The sequence below is a fragment of the Lepus europaeus genome, chromosome 12, assembly GCF_033115175.1.
Source record: "Lepus europaeus isolate LE1 chromosome 12, mLepTim1.pri, whole genome shotgun sequence".
Classification (NCBI taxonomy): Eukaryota; Metazoa; Chordata; class Mammalia; order Lagomorpha; family Leporidae; genus Lepus; species Lepus europaeus.
In genome coordinates this window covers 84,521,819-84,546,067 of record NC_084838.1, presented here as the reverse complement: position 1 = coordinate 84,546,067, position 24,249 = coordinate 84,521,819, and the positions used below count along the sequence as shown (strand labels likewise).

Sequence of the window (24,249 nt, the reverse complement as noted above, 5' to 3'; positions counted from 1 at the left end):
GGATGCCAGCTGTTGTCCTGGATGCTGTACTTCCAATCCAGCTCCCTGCTGCTAATGTGCTTGGGAAAGCAGTGGAGGATGGGAGACCCAGAGGAAACTCCTGGTTCCTGACATTGGATCAGCCCAGCTGTAGCCACTGCAGCCATTTGGGGAGTGAACCAGTGGATGGAAGATCTCTCTCTCTCTCTCTCTCTCTCTCCCTCCCTCCCTCCCTCCCTCCCTCTCTGACTTTCAATTAAATAAATAGGAACAGCCCTGGAACCCAGACTTTACTGAATAATGTTGCCAGAAAATACCGAGGCCAGACAGATATTTCCATTTTCTTTCTTTTTAAGACTTATTTTACTTGAGAGGCAGAGATGAAGATAGAGAGAGGTCTTCTATCTGCTAATTCACTCCCAAATAGCCACAATGGCTGGAGTGTCTTCTGGGTCTCCCACATGGGTGCAGGAGCCCAAGGGCTTGGGCCATCTTCCACTGCTTTCCGAAGCCATGGCAGAGAGCTGGACTGGAAGAGGAGCAGCCAGGAAGCATGCCGGCACTACAGGCATAGGATTTACCCACTACACCACAGCGCTGGCCCCAGGTATTTCCATCTTTATGTGGCACACACTTTCAGCCCCCACACGCAAACTAACCAAATACTTTGTCCCTACCTTTTTAATACAGGGGCCTATCAAGGAGACATTTGGTTAACCTGAAGGATCAACTAATACTGGCAACTGATGACTAAGGTACAGAATTTTTGGTACACAGTCTTGTTAAAATTTACCAATTAGAGGATATTACAGGGTTATGTTTCTAAGTAAGGAACTAGGTGCATAGATATTCATCAGACTATTACTGCTACAGCTCACTATTAGAAAGAGATGATTATGATAGAAGAGATCATGTAAACTTAAGAGAACATTCTTGTTTAGCTGTAGGCCACAGGATAGTTGCCTCCAGAAGGACTAGGGTTACAGAGGAAAGAAAGGAAAGGACTGCCTGGAGGTGGTAATGGTCATTCAAGGATGAGAAAAGAAGCCAAACTAAACTGGCCCTGGTACAAATCCCAAGAACTTGCTAAACAGTAGAGAAAACTGTAAAAGGGAAACCACTGGAGAAATGTACATACCCTTCGATTCAGTATTCTAATATTTTGTACTAGACATCAAAGTTGTTGTTTCTGATGATCCTGATTTTCTGGAGAGTTGGCAGGGAATAGAAAATCTGCCTTGGTCCTCACAGAATTAGCACTGGCCAGAATATATGCTGTGTTAGAATTAATGGCCTGGGGATACAGTAAGCAAATAATACATAAAGGGAAAGGACAAAAAACTCAGAACCTTGTTCCATAGCAACTACTGAACAACTACGATAAGCTTAATGTTTGCAAGTACATAGCCACTAAATGTATTTAAATTTAATTCAGGCAAGATTATTTTCAAATCCAGTAAGATTCTGGACATATTAAATAAAAAGGACTATAGAATCAAACACAGATCTGTAAAACTGTAAAATGCTATGCTAACAAAGACTGACTCATTCTCTAGTGATCTACTGATTCTTAGACTGTCTTCCTCTAAACAAAAAAAGTAAGAAAACAACCAATAAACTACAGTCTTTGAAATTGTGAGTCCTTCTACTCTAGAGACAGGAATGTGACGGGAAGGGAGGCGATAGGTAGATGATTAGTAGAGAAAGAATAAGAGACATTTCTAGGTTTGCATGGGTAAGGGAACAGGAAGGATAGGCACATTGGCTTTGTAGGTGTAATAGTTACAAGAGCCACGTTCCTGCCAACGGAACTACCGAACAACAAACATTATCTTAAGGCTTTTAGGCAGATAGCCATTACATCTATTTCTCCTAGTGAAGGCTCTTTCACTTCACTGAGAGACGCTCAGGGAATTATTTTTCTGAGAACATGGACATCAAGAAATTGGTGTAGGTAATAAGGAATCTGACTAGTGGCACTAAATGGAACTCCAGCAAAGCAACATTTCAGATGAGGACAATCTGATGCAAGCTTTCTGACTATCTCTACTTTTGGGTTTAATTTTGATGTATGCAAAATGGGAGGAGCTCAGCAACAGAAAAAAAATACGTACCTTTGAACAAAGATCATCACTGGGACATACACTATGACATGGTCTGAAATTTGTCATCTTGTGATTCAATTTACATTTAGCCAAGAAAAAGCATTCTAGACGCAATTACTGATAATAAACAGTTTTGTAATCAGAGGGAAATCAATGATACATAGTAGAAGGATTTTGTCAGCAAGAAATACAATAACAGTCTGCATGCTGTTTATTTTAGCTTTTACAACAAAGCAAGGGTTTGAAGAGCTTGAGAGTTCACAACCCACTGACTATACAGAATCTTCAATTCCAAAAAGTTTATAATAATTTGGGAACACATAAAACATGCATTGAATACTCTGTATTATCAGTAACTAAATAAAATAATGCACCCATCATTCTCTTTGTAGTTCATAATCAGATATTCATCCCCTTCCATGTAGAACAGCCTGTTAAGGTACAAAGATCTTGGACAAAAACCAAGAAAAACACCCATGGCCTTATTTTGACTAATATACAGCCTGTGATTTGTGTTCTGGTGAATTATACATTTAAATGAGTGATTTTTATTTGAATATACACAAGGCAAACCAGACATTCTCAATTGTGACAGACTGGATTTTGAGGTACATATTTACTTGGGGGTGGTGGGATTGTTCTGACGCCTATCTAAGATACTGGGCATTTTGCTTACTTCAGGTTAAGCTAGCAGTGAATGGAATTATTATTAAGGCTTTAGGAATTTTCCTTTAAAATCAGCAGTCTATTAAAAACATGACTTAGGTAAACGAAGTAGATCTCATGGAGTTGGCTTGAGGAAATATTTCTAAGGCTTTAAAGTTGTGAGAGGATCTTTTTTGGTTATGATTCATTTCTTCAAGCCTTTCTTAAGGTGAGATTTTGAGGAAATATTAATCTACTATATTTTAAAAATTTGTATAATTAATCCTGGTATATTGAGTATAATTTAAACTATCCTTTATTTAAAATAGAAGGAAAATAATACCAAAATACTTATTTGTAGAAAAGAACTTCATGATTCTCAAGAAACTATCTCCAAAGTCATCTTGACACGACTGAGGCAATGTCTGATAAAATCATACACCGATTACTCAAGGAGGCTGAGGAAGCGAGACATAAGTTTAAAATGTAAACTAATATTAAACTTCGCTCCATGTGGAGACTAATCATGAGCAACCTTTCCACCATTACAGAGAATAAATAACCTGGAGCAACATTTAAGGTTCCTAGAAGAAATGTTTCTTCTTTTACAAAGTAATTTGAATTATAACCAGATGCATGACTCAAGTTAGATAACCAAATGCATCTCTGAAGAGCTGAAAGAGTTTAATCACATCACAGTTTTACCTGATTTTTTTTTTTTTTATGCATCTCGAGTACAGGATACTTGAAATTACCTCTTTCCAAACAGATTTTGGAAGGTACAATATGGAAGCTGTAATATTTATTGCTGTGTGTCTTGAGGCAGTTTTTCCTCCATTAGAGGCTTGGAGAAGGTTCTCTTGCTTCTTCTAGCTTTGTAAGGATCCACTGTTGGGGAAATAAACTGATATTTACTTAGATACTTCAATGAAACAAAATGTAATGAATGGAAATGTATAAAGTAGGTGTACACAGAGCCAACACGTAACATTCATACTGCAGAGGAGATCACTCATTTAAACTGAAGAGATGGCTCAGGACAATAGTACTGGGTATGCTTTTAAGGTAGAAATTAAATTTTTTTTAAGAATATTTAAGTCCAAAGGCCTTTAAAAAATGTTAAGTAAAATTAACCTTTTTGAAAGAAAAGGATAACTTGGCAGCTGGATGAAGCAACTAGCATAGTATGAAAATTATAAAATTCATTTGAACCTATGTCAATTTTTTATCACAAATAGGAATGATTACATACAATTCTACAGCTGGTATAGCATGAGAACATTTTTTCACATTGCATATTCTCATGATACATTTCTGTTTTAAAAGATTTGAAATTACACAAACAGAATGTAAATTTAATCCAAACCTTTCTACCAACAATTTCCTTATTTTGGGGCTTCCATGATAGATCTCATTTTATTAAAAGATTTAACAGATATCTGTGCCACTTTAACCTAAGAAGAACCTAGTATGAATAAGCAAGTCAGAAGGGAGAACTGAGCTCAACAAGCTTCTCTGGGTGTTTCTGGAAGAGGATTAAAATAAACTCTCTAGAGTAAAGTCACAAAGGGATTATATGGAAAATTTTTTAACAGAAACTGAAATAGAGGGGTATGTCCTTCAGCAACATGAAAGTACATGAACTTGGCTGGCACCGCAGCTCATTGGGCTAATCCTCTGCCTGCGGCGCTGGCACCCTGGGTTCTAGTCCCGGTTGGGGTGCCAAATTGTGTCCTGGTTGCTCCTCTTCCAGGCCAGCTCTCTGCTATGGCCCGGGAAGGCAGTGGAGGATGGCCCAAGTGCTTGGGCTCCTGCACCCTCATGGGAGATCAGGAGAAGCACCTGGCTCCTGGCTTCGGATCAGCGCGGTGCGCCGGCTGCAGCGGCCACTGGGGGGTGAACCAACGGAAAAAGGAAGACCTCTCTCTCTCACTGTCTTAATTCTGCCTGTCCAAAAAACAAAAACATGAACTAAAATTGATGCTATTATGCTCCATTCTGTCTCTCTGGTTCTACGTGATATGCATATTTAGGTTTTACTTTTTCTGTTTTCTACTGTTGAGTATGCAAATGTTGTCTAATATCTATATGTCTAGATAGAAAATTACATATCACATGATAATTGGTCCAAAATATGTGGAGTTGGAGTCCCTTTGTTTGGGTACAGATGTGACTAGTGAAATGGTAAACAGTTACACCCAGCCAGAAAACAACACAGAAACTAGTACTGGGCTCCTAGCATCCTACCTTTCTACTACTTTCTGTATTGTTCCTGACTGAGTACAACCATAAATACATTCACTTGTAATTAAGAGCACATGGCTCCTTTACTTGGAATTGACACAGCGAGTCTATTTACATGTCAGGAACAGTATCTTAGTTATGATCAATGAGGTCAGATAGTCAGTTCATAGTTTACATTTTCTTCGGTTTATATCCTTTTAGTTGCTATAATTCATAAAGTATATAAAGTTTATTACAGAAATATGGAGAGTTTTTCAATTCAAGTCCCGTTTTGAGGACTTTGAGGTTAACTGGCTTTCCACAAACTTCTATAGATAAGAAAGAGTAGAACCAGGTTTTCTGACTGCAGCTGCCTCCCTTTGCTGTGTCATGCTATGGTACTGTTTTTTTGTTGCTGGTTTTTTATTTTTATTTTTTCCAATTCGTGTCCTGGCTGCTGCTCTTCTGATCCAGCTCTCTGTTTATGGCCTAGAAAAGCAGTGGAAAATGGCCCAAATGCTTGGGACCCTGTACCCAAATGGGAAACCTGGAAGAAACTCCTGGCTTTGGATCAGCCCAACTCTGGGCATTGAGGCCTCTTGGGGAGTGAACCAGCGGATGGAAGACCTTTGTGTCTGTCTCTCCTTCTCTCTGTCTGTAATTCTGCCTCTCAAATCTTATTAAAAATTTTAATAAACTTTTTACTGGAGAGAGTGACCTTCCACCTGTGGGTTCACTCACAGATGAGTGAACTATGGCTGGAGCTGGGCCAGTCCGAAGCCAAGAGCTTCTTCTAAGTCTCTCACGTGGGTGCAAGGGACTATGCATTTGGGCCATCCTCCACTGCTTTCCCAGGCACATCAGCAGGGAGCTGGATTGGAAGTAGAGCAGCCAGGACTTGAACCAGAGCCCACATGAGATGCTGGCACTGCAGACAGTTGGCTTTACCTGCTACATCACAGTATTGCCCCCATTTCTGTTGGTTTAAATCACTGGAGCTACGCTTAGAAAAATCAGCAACATAAGGCTACCCTTTTCCTGCTAGATCTGACTGATTAACACTATAATTAAATTTTATTTCGCTGACTTTTTTCTAAACCAAGACTTAAAATTATTTTAAATCCTAACTATTTGAAAAGTAGGTAGGAGTGTTGAATTGAATCTAGTGAAAAATGTTTGGTAGAAGTATTATCTAGTTACATATACTAAAATCTGCCACAACACAAAAATAAAAACCCAAATAAAACATGTTTTGAAAAATACTTCACTTATTGAGGAATTCCTACTTGGGTTAAGACTCATTATACTTACCCTAGCATCCTCTGGGGTCTTGAAGTTAATTATTTTTCCAAACTCTCTGGCATGGAATACAGATTTCACCCGTTCCTATAAACAATATATAACTTCCTTAAGGAGAAAATCCAGTTGCAGAAATACAATGAAGACATACCACACATTTTTCTTAGTCTATTCTTGACACATCTACCTTACAAAAAATGTTAAAAACCAAGAATGAGAAACCATGAAGAATCAAAACATAAAAGACTATATTCTAATTATTCAGTTTCAATAAACCTAAATTAAAAAGCTTAAGGTGAGGGGGTACAGTGGGTCAGGCAATGACCTGCAACTCCAGCATCCTCTGTGGGCACCAGTTTGAGTCCTGGCTGTTCCACTTCCAATCCAGCTCCCTGCTAATGTGCCTGGGAAAGCAGCAGAAGATGGCCCAAGTGTGTGGGGGGCCCTGGTCATTGTGGCCATTTGGGGAGTGTACCAGCAGATGTCTGTCTCTCTGCCTATCAAATAAACTTTTTTTTTAAAAAAGCATAATGTGAGATGTCAATTGTTAGGGTCAAAAGGGTTGATAAGGATGGAAAAGAGGTCAGTCTGGGAGTGGTACTATTATCTTTCCTCTTCAAATAACTGGTATGACAGTTCTAGGCATCAGCTCGTGGAATCACGATTAAAGCTTGAAAGTACGGCATGTCTGTGTATATAAACATATTGTAGGGATATGTATTTCTGACGTTTTAATCCAGTCATGTAATGAGAATGTATAAACTGGAGAATGCACAAATAGGGTCTAAAATCCTCCATGATTCTCTTCTACTGTTTGTATTTTGACTATTCTGTTTAGTATTTGTGGGGGAGAACTGTCTAAAAGCAGATACTAAGTACTTGAGAGATAAACAGTGGAACTACTGATGAGGATGATGTTTACTTCTGTAACTGTGGGTAGGATCACGGAGGGAGCATAGAGGAAATTTCACTCACCTAACAATTCTTATAAGCAATTTAAATACCTAGGCAAATACAGACTCTAGAAGAAATAAGGTTCTTCTATTAAAGATTGCTGATAGAAGGTCTCAATAAAAGATGGAAGGGAAAAAAATCAAGGAGGTATGAGGAAGTGTGATTCTTAGAAAGGGGAAAAAATGAATTAGTATGGTCTAGAGGAGAAGCTAAAAGCTATCCACTTTTTTCAATGTAGGGAAGGTGGGGTTCTGTTATTGCATATAAAATGAGAGCCCAGTAATGCTGTTGATAATATAACTGGGGTCCAGCATTCTGTTCTTTAAGCCTGAGTAAAACAGCAAGTATAAAGGTAAATTATATCAAGCTACAGTGAGATTTATTAAAGAGGCCTACTTTAGTGTATTTTCAATTCCAGCTTTCAAAAATATCTGTTCAACATACCTTTGCTTCAATGCGCAATCTTCTCCCATGAACGATGAATGGCTCTTTGGTAAATTCATCAAAACTATACTGCCACTCACATGTAAGTTGTCCAAACGTTCCCTTTGTTACAAACAACACCCCACTGCGGGAGAGGGGAGAAGGAGGAAGGAGGGAAAAGAATCCACTTTAAAAATTGAAGCACTAATATCCAGTAATGACAGGCTACACATTCTTTGCAAGTAAATGTGGAATATTCACCAAGAAAAACTATATTCTAGGCAATACAAAATCTTTGTTAAAAAAACTGGAACTTTTACAAATATATGCTCTTAGATCATAGTGGAACTAAACTAGAAACAGCAACAGAAATGGTAACATGAATATTTCCAAGGACTTGGAAGTTAAGACACACCTAAATAATCTATAAGTCAAAGAATCTCAAAGGGAATTAGAAAATATTTTGAACAGAATGAGAATGAAAATGCAACATAAAACTTAAATGTAAGGTATTTCATAAGAAACAGCAAATATTTACAGAACTATTTATCAACCAACATTTTGAGAAACTTTCAATAATGAATGAATTACCAGAATTATTTTTATTACTAAGGATCCATGTAAATGTATTTCCTAACCTAAATTAGAAATAGGATTTTCTAACCACATTGAATAGAATCAACATACCTACAGCCTTAAGATTTGGCACAGGCAAAAGGCATATTAATGTTAGCTTTAGACAGAAACTTCAAAACACACCATCTTGGGCTTTTTATTTCGATCAATTTTTGTTTTCCCATGTTGGAGGAAGAAGTCAATAAATGAAAATTCCTATAATTCTATCTATCCTTCCTTGGAACGTCTTTCACAGTATTCTTTCTGGTTGAAACATCAGTTGTAGGTATAACTTGAGATTTCTTTTAAGTCACATACACTTTTAAGTTAGAGAAACAGCTTGTTCCTAGTTGGGATGGAAAAGTATAAACTAAGCTTTCTACCTCTCACTTCAACTTTCTGTCCCTGATCTCCTCTTTCATCAATCCTGGATTACAGAGATGGGGGAACAAACCGAGCAATTCTCCCTCAACCAGGTAAAAACTCAAAGACAGATACAGTCTATTATAACAGGTTCCTACCACTCCCTTTACTGATTCAAAACTTGGAAAGAAAAATCTTAAGTATAAACATCACCTTTTAATAAACTGCAGTTAACTCACTTTCCCTTTACTCTGTGATGATATGAAGGGATTTCAAAAAGTTGTGGAAAATGGAATTAAAAAGTTTATTTTGGTGCATAAGAATTTTGAACTCCATAGTTTCTTATAATACACCTTTGCTATGAACTTTTTATACATGTGGCCTCATTAAAAAAGATATATCATATTGAGAAAAATTTTTAAATGTTGCAAGATTTGGTAAAAAACTTTGCAGCTGACTCTTGTTTAACTGGAATGGTCATCACCATTCTGTTATCAAAGGGAGGAACAGTAATAAACAGATTGAAAACATTTTATGAACAGAAATGACTATTGATACAGTGTTATACAGGTTTAGAAAAAGTTACATGTATATTATGGCACATACTTCTAAATGACAACTAGGCAGCCATTTATAAATTAAAGATCTCTATATGCTGACATGAGACAAGCTTCCAGATTGATAGCAAGTAAAAAATTAAAACTCAGTACAGAACAGCATAATAGATTTTTAGCATGTCTATTACTACATACCTGAACAGGAACAGAATATCGCAAGGATACAAAGGAAGCAAGTAAAAGGGGCTGTCTGTGAGAAAGGGAACAGAGGCAGTGGTATCTGAGGTAGAATGAAGACTTACTTTTCTGTGTTTTCCTTTTAATACTGTATGAATTTTCTCAAGTTACTTTAATTAAGATAGTGCAGTAAATTTTTGACTTAGAAATTACTGAGACTCAGCTGATTTTAAAAACATTAAAAATGATGGGGCCGGCGCTGTGGTGCAGTGGGTTAACGCCCTGACCTAAAGTGCCGGCATCCCCTATGGGCACTGGTTTTAGTCTCGGCTGCTCCACTTCCCATCCAGCTCTCTGCTATGGCCTGGGAAAGCAGCAGAAGATGGCCCAAGTCCTTGGGCCCCTGCAGCCCCCTGAGGGACCCAGAGGAAGCTCCTGGCTTCGGATTGGCACAGCTACAGCCGCTGTGGCCAATTGGGGAGTGAACCATCGGATGGAAGACCCCTCTCTCTCTCTGCCTCTCCTCTATGTAACTCTGACTTTCAAATAAGTACATAAATCTTTAAAAAAATTAAAAATGAGTGGAAGTACAGCAGTAAAGCTGGAGCAAAAGGTACGTACATAACCATACCTTGTGAATACTGAAAAGCAGCTCTGAGCACTACTTTCTGTTTAGCCCTAACTTTTCCTCCTTGGTCAAATTTGCACCCTGTGCCACCCAGCAATCTCCATCTTAATCTGCACTTGTTCATTCCTTCCCCTGGTTTAACAATACTGACTACTGTACCCTTGCTCCTCTAAAGCTAGACCACAGTGTATTTTTTGCAGGTCTATCTGAAGTTGTCACCATAGCCTAGAGTATCCACAAAAATGTTATGTTTCTACTGGCATATTTACTTATGTTAATAAATTTATATGTATTTTAATGAATAGATACCATCAGAGGACTGCTGATATCTGGGCGAACCTAAAAGTGTGTACCTTAAGAAAAAAAAAAAACAGTTGTACCTTTACAGAGGGGAAGCTTATCTTTCAAAGAGGTTAACTTTATGGAATTTCTGTACTCACCTGAATTAACTGAAACAAATACTAACATTTAATTTACAAGTGTGTCTGCACATGACTATGTGTTAATCTGTATGCATACACTATGCTGAACACCAGGCTTGCAGAGCAAGAAGATCAGAGCTAGCAGGGATCAATGTGATTAAATGGAACAAAACAGACCTAACAACTTCTTTCACCTCAGGAGGGGCTGATAATTAATGCATTATCAAATTACATTAGAGAAGGAAAGCAAGTTACCTTCTGGTTATCATGAACATATCTGTTTTATTGATCATAACATGGGTAAAATATCTATGTTTTGCAAATCTTCCATTTTCCATGACCTAAAAAAAAAAAGTGAGACAATAAGAAAACATGATTTTACAATAATACCTTATGATACTCTAAAAGCCATTTTTTTGACAGAGGTAAGTCATTAACATACTTAAACAGTAAGTATACATGCATCAGAAAATTCAAGCATTTACAAAATCATTGCTGTTACCTTTCTTAAAAGCGATTACTCACCTGCAGCAATGTCAGTCATTAATTTTTAGGAGCTATTGTTCTCACATAAAGTTTAAATTCAATCCAATGTAGTTTTAAACTACTACAGTAATTTTATCTTAGTTTATCTTTATTTGAACACATCTGTACCAAACTGCTTGAAAAAACTAACACATACCTAAACCTATGCATCACATAAATTACTGCTATCAGCTGCCTTGGAAACATGTTTTCTTTGCCAATCTCATAGTCCATTGAAAACTAAGGAGCAGAGTTTCCAAGTCAATGGAGGACTCCAAGGCCTACTTCACATATGTAATGGTCTTTTATTTTCCAGACTGTTTTTAAAAATTCCATTTTCAGTAACATTTGCTCCAAGGATGGAGTTACTTGGGCTATTTAAGATATTTATCAGGCTATACAATTTTACAGATATATTTATCATATGCTACTATTTAAAGGCAAGCAATGTAACTATGACTAAAATTCCTCAGAGTCACATTGAGGATTTAGCCAAAATGTCAGACATCTTGAAATTCCAAGAGAATACTGAGATTTTTTAAAAATTGTCTTCCTTGAAGCTGTTTTAAAATTCTAAAATTATTTGGCTTTAGAACAAAGCTAAGCAGTGACTTAATAATCTTGATATAGAAAGATTGTAGATTAGTGTTCACTTTTATTGGAAGCCAAAGTTTAAAAAAACAACTAAAACAGCAGGATTAATGCTAAATTGTATGGAAGAAGTTCCTAACTTCAAAGATTTGAAAATATTGAAGAAAGTATATCATTACTATATAGATAGTAGGGAGGACAAATAAATATAAACATCTTGTATTACAAATCAAAATGAGATAACCACAAATTCAGAAGACATAAATTTATCAGATAACTTCTAAATTATATATTTATATACAAATTATAAATTTATAAATGGAGAACCTAGGTGAAATGTACGTTTTAAGAAAATAAAATTATTAGAGAAATATCAAATATATTAGAAATTAGTTACAGATGAAACTCAGGTATACAAAACCTAATGAGTTTGTAAATATAAACAAAAAATTGGTAATAAAAGGATAAGTATACATAAGTTTAACAAGTAATGTGTAGACCGTGATAAAGGCTATAATACTTAGAGAAATATTTTGAAAATCTGTGCTTCACTCTAGATATTCATTATAATAAAGATTTTATTAATCTCCCAAATTTTATACTTATTTCCCTTTCAATGTGACCCCAAGATAATGATGATTTTTGAAGGATGGGGTGGGAGAAGGAATTGTTTGGGACAAAATTATGGTAAAATTTATCTAGAATAAAAAAATGTGGTAACACCCAGTAAATTATGAAAGGCAGTGAATGAGAAGAATTACCCTAGCAGACATTAAACATTTTTGGCGCTGGTCCAAGTGTATATACACATACATTCTTTATAAAGAACAGATCACAGAAACTGACAAATATGCACACAGGAATTTACAAAACTCTATATCTGAAAGTAGGAATTTACAACATCTAGAGTTTCAAAATTAGCATATACTATCATATAAATGGTTTATTTTGGTAACTTTCTAACAAAAGTTAGATCATTACTTCACTCTACACAAAATTAAGCCACAAAAACCATGACTTAAGCATACAAAAATGACTACAAAATTATTATGAAGAGTTAACATTTATATACTCTTGAAGTGGGAAAGGCCAAAATAAAACATCCATAAAATATAATTCACAAAAAGTTGGTGAGTACACAGAAATTAAACACTATTGAATGGCTGAACTACAAGCAAATAACAAAAATCAAAAGACAAATTGGTAAAATGTTTGTCAATACACAGATGCAGAACTAATTTCAAAATATGGTGAATTCTAGCAATTCAAATAAACCAACCAAAGGAAAACGAGTAGACCAACAGAAAAATGTATAAAGGATATGAACAGATGGTTTAGCAAAAAAATACTTCATTAATAGATCATAACCCTCAAATAATTTAAAAGCCACTGTTCAACTCTCAGTACCTAGTTTCTACTTATATCCTAACTTTGGGAACTGCAATGTGACCTATCTTTCATTACTGTGCATTTTTCTGACTTAAATCTAGGCTGTGCTTATAAGCAATTAAACCTTTTTCAACAGCCACAAAACCATCTGGTATAAATAAAAGGTAAAACAAATTTCAAAGAGTAATTCACGCTATACTTCCTGGAGTTCACAACAAACCTTAAATGCAACACTTGAAACATGAATGAACATTCTAGTCATTGCAGTCTACTTTGAATAAATTCTATCCTTTTTCAGTGAGTGGATACACTTCAATAAACATCAAAAATAACTCATTGCTGGTTTCTGTTAAAAACGTGAATATTGAATAAGAGCAGCATTATAAGCAGATTACAAAACTTTAAATCCACAGAAGCATGGAGAGAATGCGATGGCTTATTCTACATGTTGTAGAGTCAACAAATGCCATGCTTTTTTGTCACTTTCATGCCTAATTATTTGACTTTATACATTATATTTTTGAGGAAAAATAAAAGTTTCAGACCTGAAGACAAGTTACTGTTCATCCAAACCAATCTCCTTTATACATGTAGAAACTGAAGATTAGGTAAAGTATCCAATAAATCCATCTAAATCTTCTCAGAAATCTTGTGTAATTAGGTTAAGATTGCAGTTAAGTGACCTGTTCAGGGTTAACTGCAAAACTGGATTCAGAACATAGGTTTCTACACTTAGCTAATTCCAGTACTTTTCAACTATACCACGTTTGCTCTTAGTGTTTCAGGCACACTTCCCCCATGGTACCTCAAAGATGTCTTCGCTATCCATGGATGCTGGTAGTTTCTGAGGCAGGAAGGTATGGCAGGTTAGCTTAGCTGAGTTTTTCTAGATCAACAGTATGCAAATAGTTCACTGTCAATATCCTATATTCCAACATCCCAAAAAGACACTATATTCAATGTTCCTATTTCTGATACCGTTTAAAATAAACAGTGCCGCGGCTCACTAGGCTAATCCTCTGCCTGTGGCGCTGGCACCCCAGGCTCTGGTCCCGGGAGTGCAGTGGAGGATGGCCCAAGTGCTTGGGCCCTGCACCCACATGGGAGACCAGGAGGAAGCACCTGGCTCCTGGCTTCGGATCAGCGCGGCTGTAGCGGCCACTTGGGGAGTGAACCAACGGAAAAAGGAAGACCTTTCTCTCTGTCTCTCACTGTCTAACTCTGCCTGTCCAAAAAAAATAAATAAAATAAAATAAAATTAAATGAATTAGAAAAAATCAGGGGTAGGAATTACTACACAGGACCTTCACATAAAGATCAAGATTTCATTAAAAGGATTCAGTGTTGTGGCACAGCAGGTTAAGCCACCTCCTAGGATGCCCGCATCCTATTATCAAAGTCCCAATTTCAGATCCAGCTACTCTGCTTCTGTTCTTACTAATGTGCCTGGGAAGCAGCAGACGATGGTTCAAGTATTTGAGTCCCTGCCATGCATGTTTGGGAGTTGGATGAATTCCTGGCACTTGGTGTTAGCCTGACCCAGCCCTAGCTGTTGCGGCCACCTGGGAAGTCAAACAGTGAGTGAAACATCTCTCTCTGCATTTCAAATAAATAAATATTAAAAAAAAATTGGTTAAAATATGAAGGGATTAACAACAGCTGGTACTTCAGACATGTTAGTTTCATTTATGTACTTTAATGTTAAAGGAAATATAATTTTTGCTTAGTTCACCAGAAGTATGTATAAAATTACCTATCAATTTGATAACTTTCTAAAATAGAAACTGCATTCATTACATGTAATTGTCAAAATCTGAAGATAACAATTAAATGTATGAGTATTAGTAAAAGTATCCTTTTGTGTTTACAAGAGATGACTGTATAAAAGGTACTTTAGTAAGTGTAAATAAACCCAAACAAATTAAACACATTATTTAGAAACACAAAATAGGAAATTAATGACAGTGGTGTCAGGGTTACCTTCTATTAATACCCATATTGCTGTCAGGTCACAGTAGCTTAGCAAAAAGGCATACACCAGAAAATAGCAACACAAACATCTAACACTCTCAAATCATTCAAACTGTTATTATATAGACGAGTTTCATAACAAAAATATTTGAGAAAGTAAACATGAAAAGATAGTTCTTATGAACAAATCACTAACATGGAAGGTTTTAACTCTCAAACAATATAAAGTGCTCATCTTTCATGGGATATACTCTTAAGGAAATTGGATAAAGGATAAGAACATACAGTTCAGCAATGAATAACTACAGATGTGATTAATATCTGACTCTTTTGGAAGACAAAAGTGTCTCATAAAGGTGTGATACTTTTCTTAAAGCAACATGGAAGATAAAAGGAAAATGAAATTCATCTAGAAGAAAGGGAAAGTGATTGTTACCAAGAAAATCTAGATAATAAATGGTTTTATAGTGTGATTAATATGAATTAGGAGATGATGGGACAGAGGAAAGGTTTATGAATAGATTCTGCTCAAAATTTACACTTAAAGACCCACAAAATTCAGTGTTATAAAATAGTAATTGTTATCATTGTTACCACTTTTAATTACTTAAGAAGTAAACAAAGCCAGCGCCATGGCTCACTAGGCTAATCCTCCGCCTTGCGGCACCGGCACACCAGGTTCTAGTCCCAGTCGGGGCGCTGGAACCTGTCCTGGTTGCCCCTCTTCCAGGCCAGCTCTCTGCTGTGGCCAGGGAGTGCAGTGGAGGATGGCCCAAGTGCTTGGGCCCTGCACCCCATGGGAGACCAGGAGAAGCACCTGGCTCCCGCCATCGGATCAGCGTGGTGCGCCGGCCACAGCAGCCATTGGAGGGTGAACCAAAGGCAAAGGAAGACCTTTCTCTGTGTCTCTCTCTCTCTCACTATCCACTCTGCCTGTCAAAAAAAAAAAAAAAAAAAAAAAAAGTAAACAGAAAACTTCTCAGAAGCAGCTTACTTTCAGAGAAGAACTTAGTCAACAGTGTAATTTCTTCAGTTACTTGATTAATATTAAAAGATAAAAATGTCTTACTAATACTGGTACAAGCAAAACAGCTTGGAAAAAGGACAGAATTATGTTCATAAATGTTATGCACACTGCAAACACCAGACTATCAACTGACCTAATACATATCTAAGAAGGGTCACAGTGGATGTGTCAGGAAACAAAGTCTCACTATAGCAGCTGTGACAGAATCTCCACTAATCAGCATTTTTGAAACCATACCACCACACAGGAGTATACCTGAAAACTAAACTAGCATTTCTTTTAAAACAATGTATAATTAAAAGTTTAAATCACTAAGGTTTTACTGTTTCAATTGCTTACCAATTACTGTGTGGAAACCGTCCCAGTATTTTAATTATCCTATTAACCTTGAAAGGGAACAAAAAAAGCTTAAGATTTAATGATGCTTTTATCTTGGCAAAGAATAAATAAATGAGGAATATAGAATTTATATAATGGTGGCCAAGAACAAGCATAAACTGGCATTCATCTGAAATATCAAAAATTTTAGTTCTTGGGGCTGGTGCTGTGGTGTAGTGGGCTGAGCCTCCGGAATCCCATATGGGTGCTGGTTCAAGACCTGGCTGCTCCTCTTCCGATGCAGTTCCCTGCCAACAGCCTGGGAAGGCAGTAAAAGTTAGCCCAAGTGCTTGGACCCCTGCACCCACATGGGAGACATGGAAGCAGCTCCTGGCTCCTGGCTTCGGATCAGCCCAGCTCTGGCCATTGCATCCATTTGGGGAGTGAACCCAGTGCATGGAAGACCTTTCTCTCTGTTTCTCCCTCTCTGTGTGACTCTACCTCTCAAATAAATAGAATCTTTAAAAAAATTGAGTTATCAGGTACTATATGATTAATTACATACATTTCCTCACCTTTTTTAATCCTAGCAACATCAAGGCAGTTAGGTAAGCTACAGTTATCTCCATTTTACAGTCTGGAAATTAAGGTCAGCCAAGCAGGATAAAAGATTATAAAGCTGGTAAAGAAAAACACTGGAACTGAACTCGGATTTACCAAGCTCAAGAATCCAGGCCCTGAGCCAAAGAGTACTGCTGTATCTCAAATTGTTTTTATTATCAAAATTAGCACAGAAGGACTATAGTCAGCCCAGTATTTCTGCAGATTGCACGCTGGTGGATTCAATCAAAAGTGTTCCCAAAAAATTGCATCTGTCCTGAACATATACAGAATTTTAATGTTACACTGTAAAAGTGCAGTGTAACATCTATTTACTCTAACATTTACATTCTCTTAGGTATTATAAGTAGCCTAGAGGTAATTTAAAGTGTATAGAATTTGTATGTAGGTTATATGCAAAAACTAAGCCATTTTATTTAGTGGACTTGAACATCCACAGATTTGGGTATTCTCTGGGGACCTGGAATCAATCCTTCATGGATACTAAGGAACAAATGAATGGAATATGGGTTCAGATATCCCACCTTTTCCAATGCTTCAAATGTCACAAAATACTGAGGGATCATTATCCCTTTGCGAGATGAATCCTATCTTACATGTCTTTTAATTTCTGGAGCTCCTTAGAGTCTTACATGTAGCAACTAAACAAGACAAACTAAACAAAAACTAAACAAACAAGAATGAGACTGAAGATGTGATACAACTAGAGTAGTTGCTAATGTGGTAAGTTTATTTTTTTAAATTTTAATTTTTTGACAGGCAGATTGGACAGTGAGAGAGAGAGACAGAGAGAAAAGTCTTCCTTTTTTCATTGGTTCACCCCACAATGGCCGCTGCAGCCGGCGCACCGCGCTGATCTGAAGCCAGGAGCCAGGTGCTTCCTCCTGGTCTCCCATGCGGGTGCAGGGCCCAAGCACTTGGGCCATCCTCCACTGCACTCCCGGGCCACAGCAGAGAGCTGGACTGGAAGAGGAGCAATGGGGACAGAATCTGGCACCCTGACCAGGACTAGAACCCGGGGTGCCGGCGCCGCAGGCAGAGGATTAGCCTATTGAGCCACAGCGCCGGCCGGTATGTTTATTTCTAATCACCTGAATCACAGCTTAGGACAATTAAAACTCATGAGAGATGAGAGGAATCTTGACTATCCTCTTCAAAGCTGTAATCTTAGTATCAATGAAGACTGTCTGATATATAACTAACGGTAGTGTCACAGAACTTTTGGAATGAATGAATACTTGGTATTATATTTTTTTCTTTGTATATAAACTACACTACCAAATCAAGCCCAATAAGAATTCAATTACAGATACACAATTACATATTTTACTTTTGGCAATTTTAAAATCCAAAGTAGCCTGGCCACTTATTCTAGAAATGTTTTTACATGAAATATTAGCCTTCATAGCTGAATTTCTATACTTCATGAACTCAAGAACTAAAACTACCTCAGACTTGAAGTATCACAAAAATCTCAAATGCATGTCTCCAAAATGCTTCTGAGAGTTCTTTACAATGTTAAATTTTCACTGAAAAAATTATACTTCATTGTCATTAGAAGTGACTAGGATATCAATTTTATTTGCATTCATAACTGAAGACTCAACAAAAACAATCAAAAACATGTTGCTTCTCTTCACAGATGAGATTAAACTTAATTTTTATTTGAGTGAACACAGTTTTCAATCTAAATTCATGGAAAAATGAATTGGCTAAGTGAATGTATTCTTTCTTTGATAGGACTTTTGGCCAATAAAAATAGGCATTTTGTAACTTACACTAAAGTCTTCTAACACTACTGTTGGGGTGCACACATGCACACATGCATGCACACACGCACGCGCACACACACACACATTTCTTACGGAGCTTTACTAAACTCACCTTATGGGTCTTTATGTCTGTCCAAAGTAACTAAAGGAAGTTATAACACATCAGCAGAGAAATCATGAGTTTTGTGCTAGAATTTAGCATATTCAGCTTAAGACTGGAGATCTTCTCATTTAATAGTCACTGCAGAGTTTTAACTACATTTACACATCTTGGTTAAAAAAGAGGGTAAGTTTCAAATTGAGCCTACTTGAACTTAACATTTCAAGATTTCTTATAATGGTAAAATGTACTAAGTTGTCTATCATAATAGCATTTATCTCTCTCTAATATATTTACAGACTTAAGGGATGCAAACTTTGAATAAGATTTAGAAAACGAATTAGTGACATCAAATTACTGAATTAAAAACAGAATTAAGAAATTTACACTTGAGATGAACAGAAAACCCTGAACCTCCTCCTAAGTGGAACCATCACTTGCAGAGAAAGACATTATTTCTAACTCTTATTCAAAAAATACTTCTCATTATGTAATACTGGAAGGTTCTAAGTGGATACAAGATAAATTTAGTGGACCATACAGTTCAGTGTTCTTAAGTCTGAATCTTTGAAAATTATCTAAATAAAGAACCACACCAAGAGATTTTTGCTAAGTTAATAAATTAGGTATGAGAATCGTATCCAAGTTGAATAGGTAATCTCCTTCTCCATGGACTCTGCTTTATCTAGGATGCTAAGAACTGTAATTTGCCTGGGTAACACAATTTGGCCCTCTTCAGTTTTCTCATCCCATTCAGAAGTGTCCTTCTGGAGAGGAAGAGTTATATAACAAAGAAGAGTGCAGTCCAATAAGCCTTTTGTCTCCTAGTTCTTGTCCACTTACTCAAAGTTTCAGATGAAGCCAGCAGAAGAGTGTTCAGCACTACTCTGGTGATCTGACTGCTATCGTAAGCCCTTTCTTCCAGATTAGCTGTAATTCTTCAGAAGGAAAAGGAAAGACCACGCACGATGGCTGGAGGCAGTTATCTTCCAATTGTTACTAAGGCAGTGTTTGAAGCTAATTATAAACGTCTGTAATTTCTGAAAGAAAAGACATACACAGCAAACAAAAACAGCCTCCCTTCTACAACAAGTTACAAAATATAGGTATGAAACTTTTGTAGAGGATTCAAAAACAACATACATAAAATTCACAAATACCTGAAATGGAAAAGCATTTACTACTCCCATGGGACAACTCAGCTGTCAACTTTCATACACACTGAAGGGCACAGGAAGTACACATACATACATACACACACACTAATTTTAAGATTTTAAGGGGAAGACTTTTTTTTGGGGGGGGGGCAGGCAGTTAGACAGTGAGAGAGAGAGACAGAAAGGTCTTCCTTTTTCCGTTGGTTCACTTCCCAAGTGGCCGCTACAGCTGCGCTGATCCGAAGCCAGGAGCCAGGTGCTTCCTCCTGCTCTCCCATGTGGGTGCAGGGCCCAAGCACTTGGGCCATCCTCCACTGCACTCCCGGGCCACAGCAGAGAGCTGGACTGGAAGAGGAGCAACCGGGACAAAATCCGGCGCCCCAACCGGGACTAGAACCTGGGGTGCCAGCGCTGCAGGCGGAGGATTAGCTAAGTGAGCCACGGCGCTGGGCGGGAAGACATTTTTTAAAAGGTAAAATTAAAAAGTAGAAATATGTTTAGTGAAAAAGCTTCTGTACCAGCTATAAAAAATAAACAAAAGCATCTGTTGGCTGTTTGTATTCTTCACAAATAAAGATGATCACACTGGTAATCACTCTACGAATGTGAAGCTGTTTCAATCTTTAGTTAGTAACATTGTTTATAAAAATATATAAAGGACTAGAAATATATGCATATTGTAACTATGTGAATAAAAAATTTAAAAAGGAAGTATCTTTTAAGTGGTAAGGAGACAAAGAATATTTTCTATTATTTCTTACTTTTCTTTAATTAGTCATATATACAATTTCAAAAATTATTGGGCCAAAATAATCTTCTAAGTTCATTTTACCACAAGCTTTTTGAAATATCCTTGTATTAGCTCTAACAAAATTAAGTGACATGCCAAGATTTATTAAAGATATTCAGAAAATCTTTGAAGATATAGTTAGCAGGTTATTGGTTAATTATAATTTATGGTAGAAAAATAAAACAGACCACATTAAGACAAATTATATATGCAGCCATGTCTCCGATTATTCTGATTATTGGTTTTTAAGAAACATCAATATTACATACAATATTTTGGATGCTAACATAACTGATCCTGAGGAATGACATATGCAATTTAGTAGAAATCTTTATTATTTCATTGCTTAGAATAAGTATATACAATGAAGAAGATTAAATTGCTTTATAAAGTTATTAAAATTTATTTAAAAACTGGTATTTTGAAGTACACTATTGCAATATATAAAAGTTGGTTGATAAGGTGTAATTGCTAAATAAATTTATCACACTGGGAGATAACTGTAGACATGAAAGTATTTTACTATATTAAAGCAAACCAAAGTATAAACCCCTATATATAAAAATCTTAAATTATTCTAATTAGCTCTTTAACACAGACCTATTTAAAATGTTTTATTCTCCTTTGATTCAGAAATTTGTTTTTATATAACATTGGCTATACTCAGTGTACTTCATAAATTGAGACATTCATACAGTGAAATTAAAGATTAATGGTCTAAAGATTTTAAATTGATATACACTGTCCTCAAAGCTGCAAGGATAGAAATTATATTATTTTATACATACTCATAATTACTACCTGATCTAAATTAATAACCTGTGTGCACACTTAACATCATCTGATTTAAACCCAACAGGGGCTTTAATATTTTGAGGCTATTATAAATTCTTTGGCAAGGAATCTACCAAATGATAAACTGAAGCTTAGAGCAAAGTATCAAATACTATTTGGGATGCTTTTCTGGTCCTTCTCCCATCACCAAGCTTAATGCAAAATTTCATTACAGGATTTAAATCAGACAAATCAGTAGCTATGATAGCAGTAATTTTCTTAAGTGTTTTTTCACATAGAATACTGAATTCTTAGTCATATCTCTACAACAGTTCCAGCTATACATTTTAAAAAGACTTTAAAAATCAACTTAGCATTGCATTCATGATGCTTCACATGATTTCTAAAGCTAAAATATACAAAATACTGATATTAAACACTAAAGAAAACTGAAATTTATTTTTAACTTTCTATAAGGAAAACTGAAAGTCAGCAATATTACTTTGGATTTAAATTTCTTTTGTCTATATCCAATGTGAGTACCAAGTAATTTCATTTACGGGCTCTTATTAACTTAAGGTTATTCTATGTATTGGCATGGGTTTCTACAAAGTTTTCTTCCTGCCAGTTTTCAAGGTTATTCAAGTGTCAGGCAGATACAAATGGAAAGAAAGAATCTCTAAAGGTAATCACTCCTATAGGGAAAAGAGAAATCTTCCAATTTTCTACACATAAGCAGTGATCATATAGAAATCTAGAACAAAAATAGAAGGATATGGAAAGGTATGACATTACATAATGAATTTTAAACAGAAAAGTCTTCAAAAAGTTCATGGAATATGTGTATTATGAAAAAGCACATATGCTGGTGGCAAGCGTTGTGGCTTAGCAGGCTAAGCTGCCACCTGCAGTGCCAGCATCCCATATGGATGCTGGTCTGAATCCTGGCTACTCCACTTCCAATTCAGCTCCCTTCTAATGGCCTGGGAAAGCAGCAGAAGATGGCCCAAGTGCTTGGGCCCCTGAACCTGTGTGGGAGGCCTAGAAGAAGCTCTTGGCTCCTGGCTTCAAGACTGGCCTAGCCTGGTTATTGTAGCCATTTGGGGAATGAACCAGTAGATGGAAAACCTCTCTCTGTAACTCTGCCTTTCTAAATAAATAAATAAATAGCTATGTGTGGATTTTAAGAATTTTTTGCCCCAAGAGTTACATGTTTTCATTTTCAGAAGCTTTGTGAAATACCCTGATAGTTTTCTCTGTCTATTTAAAAAGTTTTGACTATTTAAAAAATTCAATTAAATATAGAGCCACTATTAAACAAAAAATCTGCTCATCTAATTAAAATGCTAAAAGTGAACTAATTTATATGTATTTCATGAAGAATAAGATATTTTTGTCCAGTATTTTCACCAAGAAAACAATGTTATAAAACAATAGAGCAGTTTTCAGTCTTAAATTTTTAACTAATGAAAGCAAGAAATACATTTTTGCAAAACTGGAAAACCAATTAAGATCTGTGCCAAAAGAAGTTTGAGAATATTATTTAACTGTGGCAGAAAAACAGAAATAGAATCACAACAGTAATTATACTGTTGAAGAACATATTTCAATTTTAAGGGCTAAAAACTACATGATGAAATTCTAAGATCACATGAGCAAAATTTACTAGGTTTTATTATAACAATGCTTTAATTATTTACACTGTTGAAGAAATTTTTTTAAAAGTAAAATCTCATCTCCATTTTCATTAAAATGGAAAAATCACTGTTGAAATAACCAGAACTTTTTCTCTACAAATTCTTAAGAAATAGAAGTTTAAGACCATATTTATGAAACGTATACCATAGGACGGTCACAGAACAAATACAGGAAGCCAGTAAATATTTTATAAACAAGAGTTTCATTATTTTCTCTTTCACAAAGCCCTTGTGCCTAGCAAAGCTGGAAAGAGGTCAATGAAGATTATTTGATACCCTTCCTCAAGCATACACAATATAAAATGGGCTGCATTCTTTCTAGTTTCTAGTAGACGCTGACATGTATACAATAGGTTGTGTTCTTTCTAGATTCTAGTAGGGGTTTTTGTTTCATTTTTGGCCAGTGGTGGGATGGTAATGAGTACAGGACAAAGACAAAGCCAGTCTCTGATACAAAATCAAAGTCACTGACTGTTTCATTGGTTACTGTTTTTACTATTTAATCCAAAATGATGAGAATACTGCCTTGAAAACAATAATTAAATTATTTGATATTTACATATTGATTAGTCTTAATACACAAGACAACTTGATTTCATTTTATTTTAAATGAATGCAAGGCAGGTAGAAATAAGGGCTGATTTTTCAAAAAGCTGTTTTTTGGTAAATTCAGTATTTTAAATTCTAAAATAATAATTTTCAAAGAAAACAGAATAATCATTACAGAAATAAGAACTTGATAAAGCTAAGAATTAGAAGAGACATAGAAATTACAGGCTGAATCACTTACATTTTAAGTTCAACATTTAAGTCAGTTATGCACTATGATTTAATATAAGCAAAGTGCTCACCGTAACTCAAGATAAATGTTCCTTTGTTGACCCCAAAGCAAAGCTGTCATAAGGGATTAAGTGTTATTACTACCACTAATCACTTAATTTTTATACTTTTCCTCTATATACCCTGAAAGAATGCACTGTTTATTATAAAAATTATAACATCCTGAGTTCATAATATTTATAAAAGGGATATATAATATGAATTTAATTTATATTTAACAAAATATATAAAATTAAACACTACAAAGTAAACTAAAGAAACGAAAAAAAGCTTTTTTCATTTTCAGT

General features: G+C 35.9%; 1 protein-coding gene across 1 annotated transcript in view; it reads right to left on the bottom strand.

Moving 5' to 3' along the window:
- Positions 1-2,272: 2,272 nt before the first annotated feature.
- The window catches only part of VPS13A (vacuolar protein sorting 13 homolog A), a 254,299-nt gene continuing 232,322 nt past the window's right edge, over positions 2,273-24,249 (bottom strand). Inside the window, exons 69-72 of the mRNA XM_062208441.1 lie at positions 10,646-10,731; positions 7,650-7,773; positions 6,264-6,338; positions 2,273-3,617 (exon numbers count right to left, since the gene is read on the bottom strand). Of these exons, the coding sequence (XP_062064425.1) occupies positions 3,567-3,617; positions 6,264-6,338; positions 7,650-7,773; positions 10,646-10,731 (336 nt within the window). The 3' untranslated portion in view covers positions 2,273-3,566. The remainder of the gene's footprint in view (positions 3,618-6,263; positions 6,339-7,649; positions 7,774-10,645; positions 10,732-24,249) is intronic.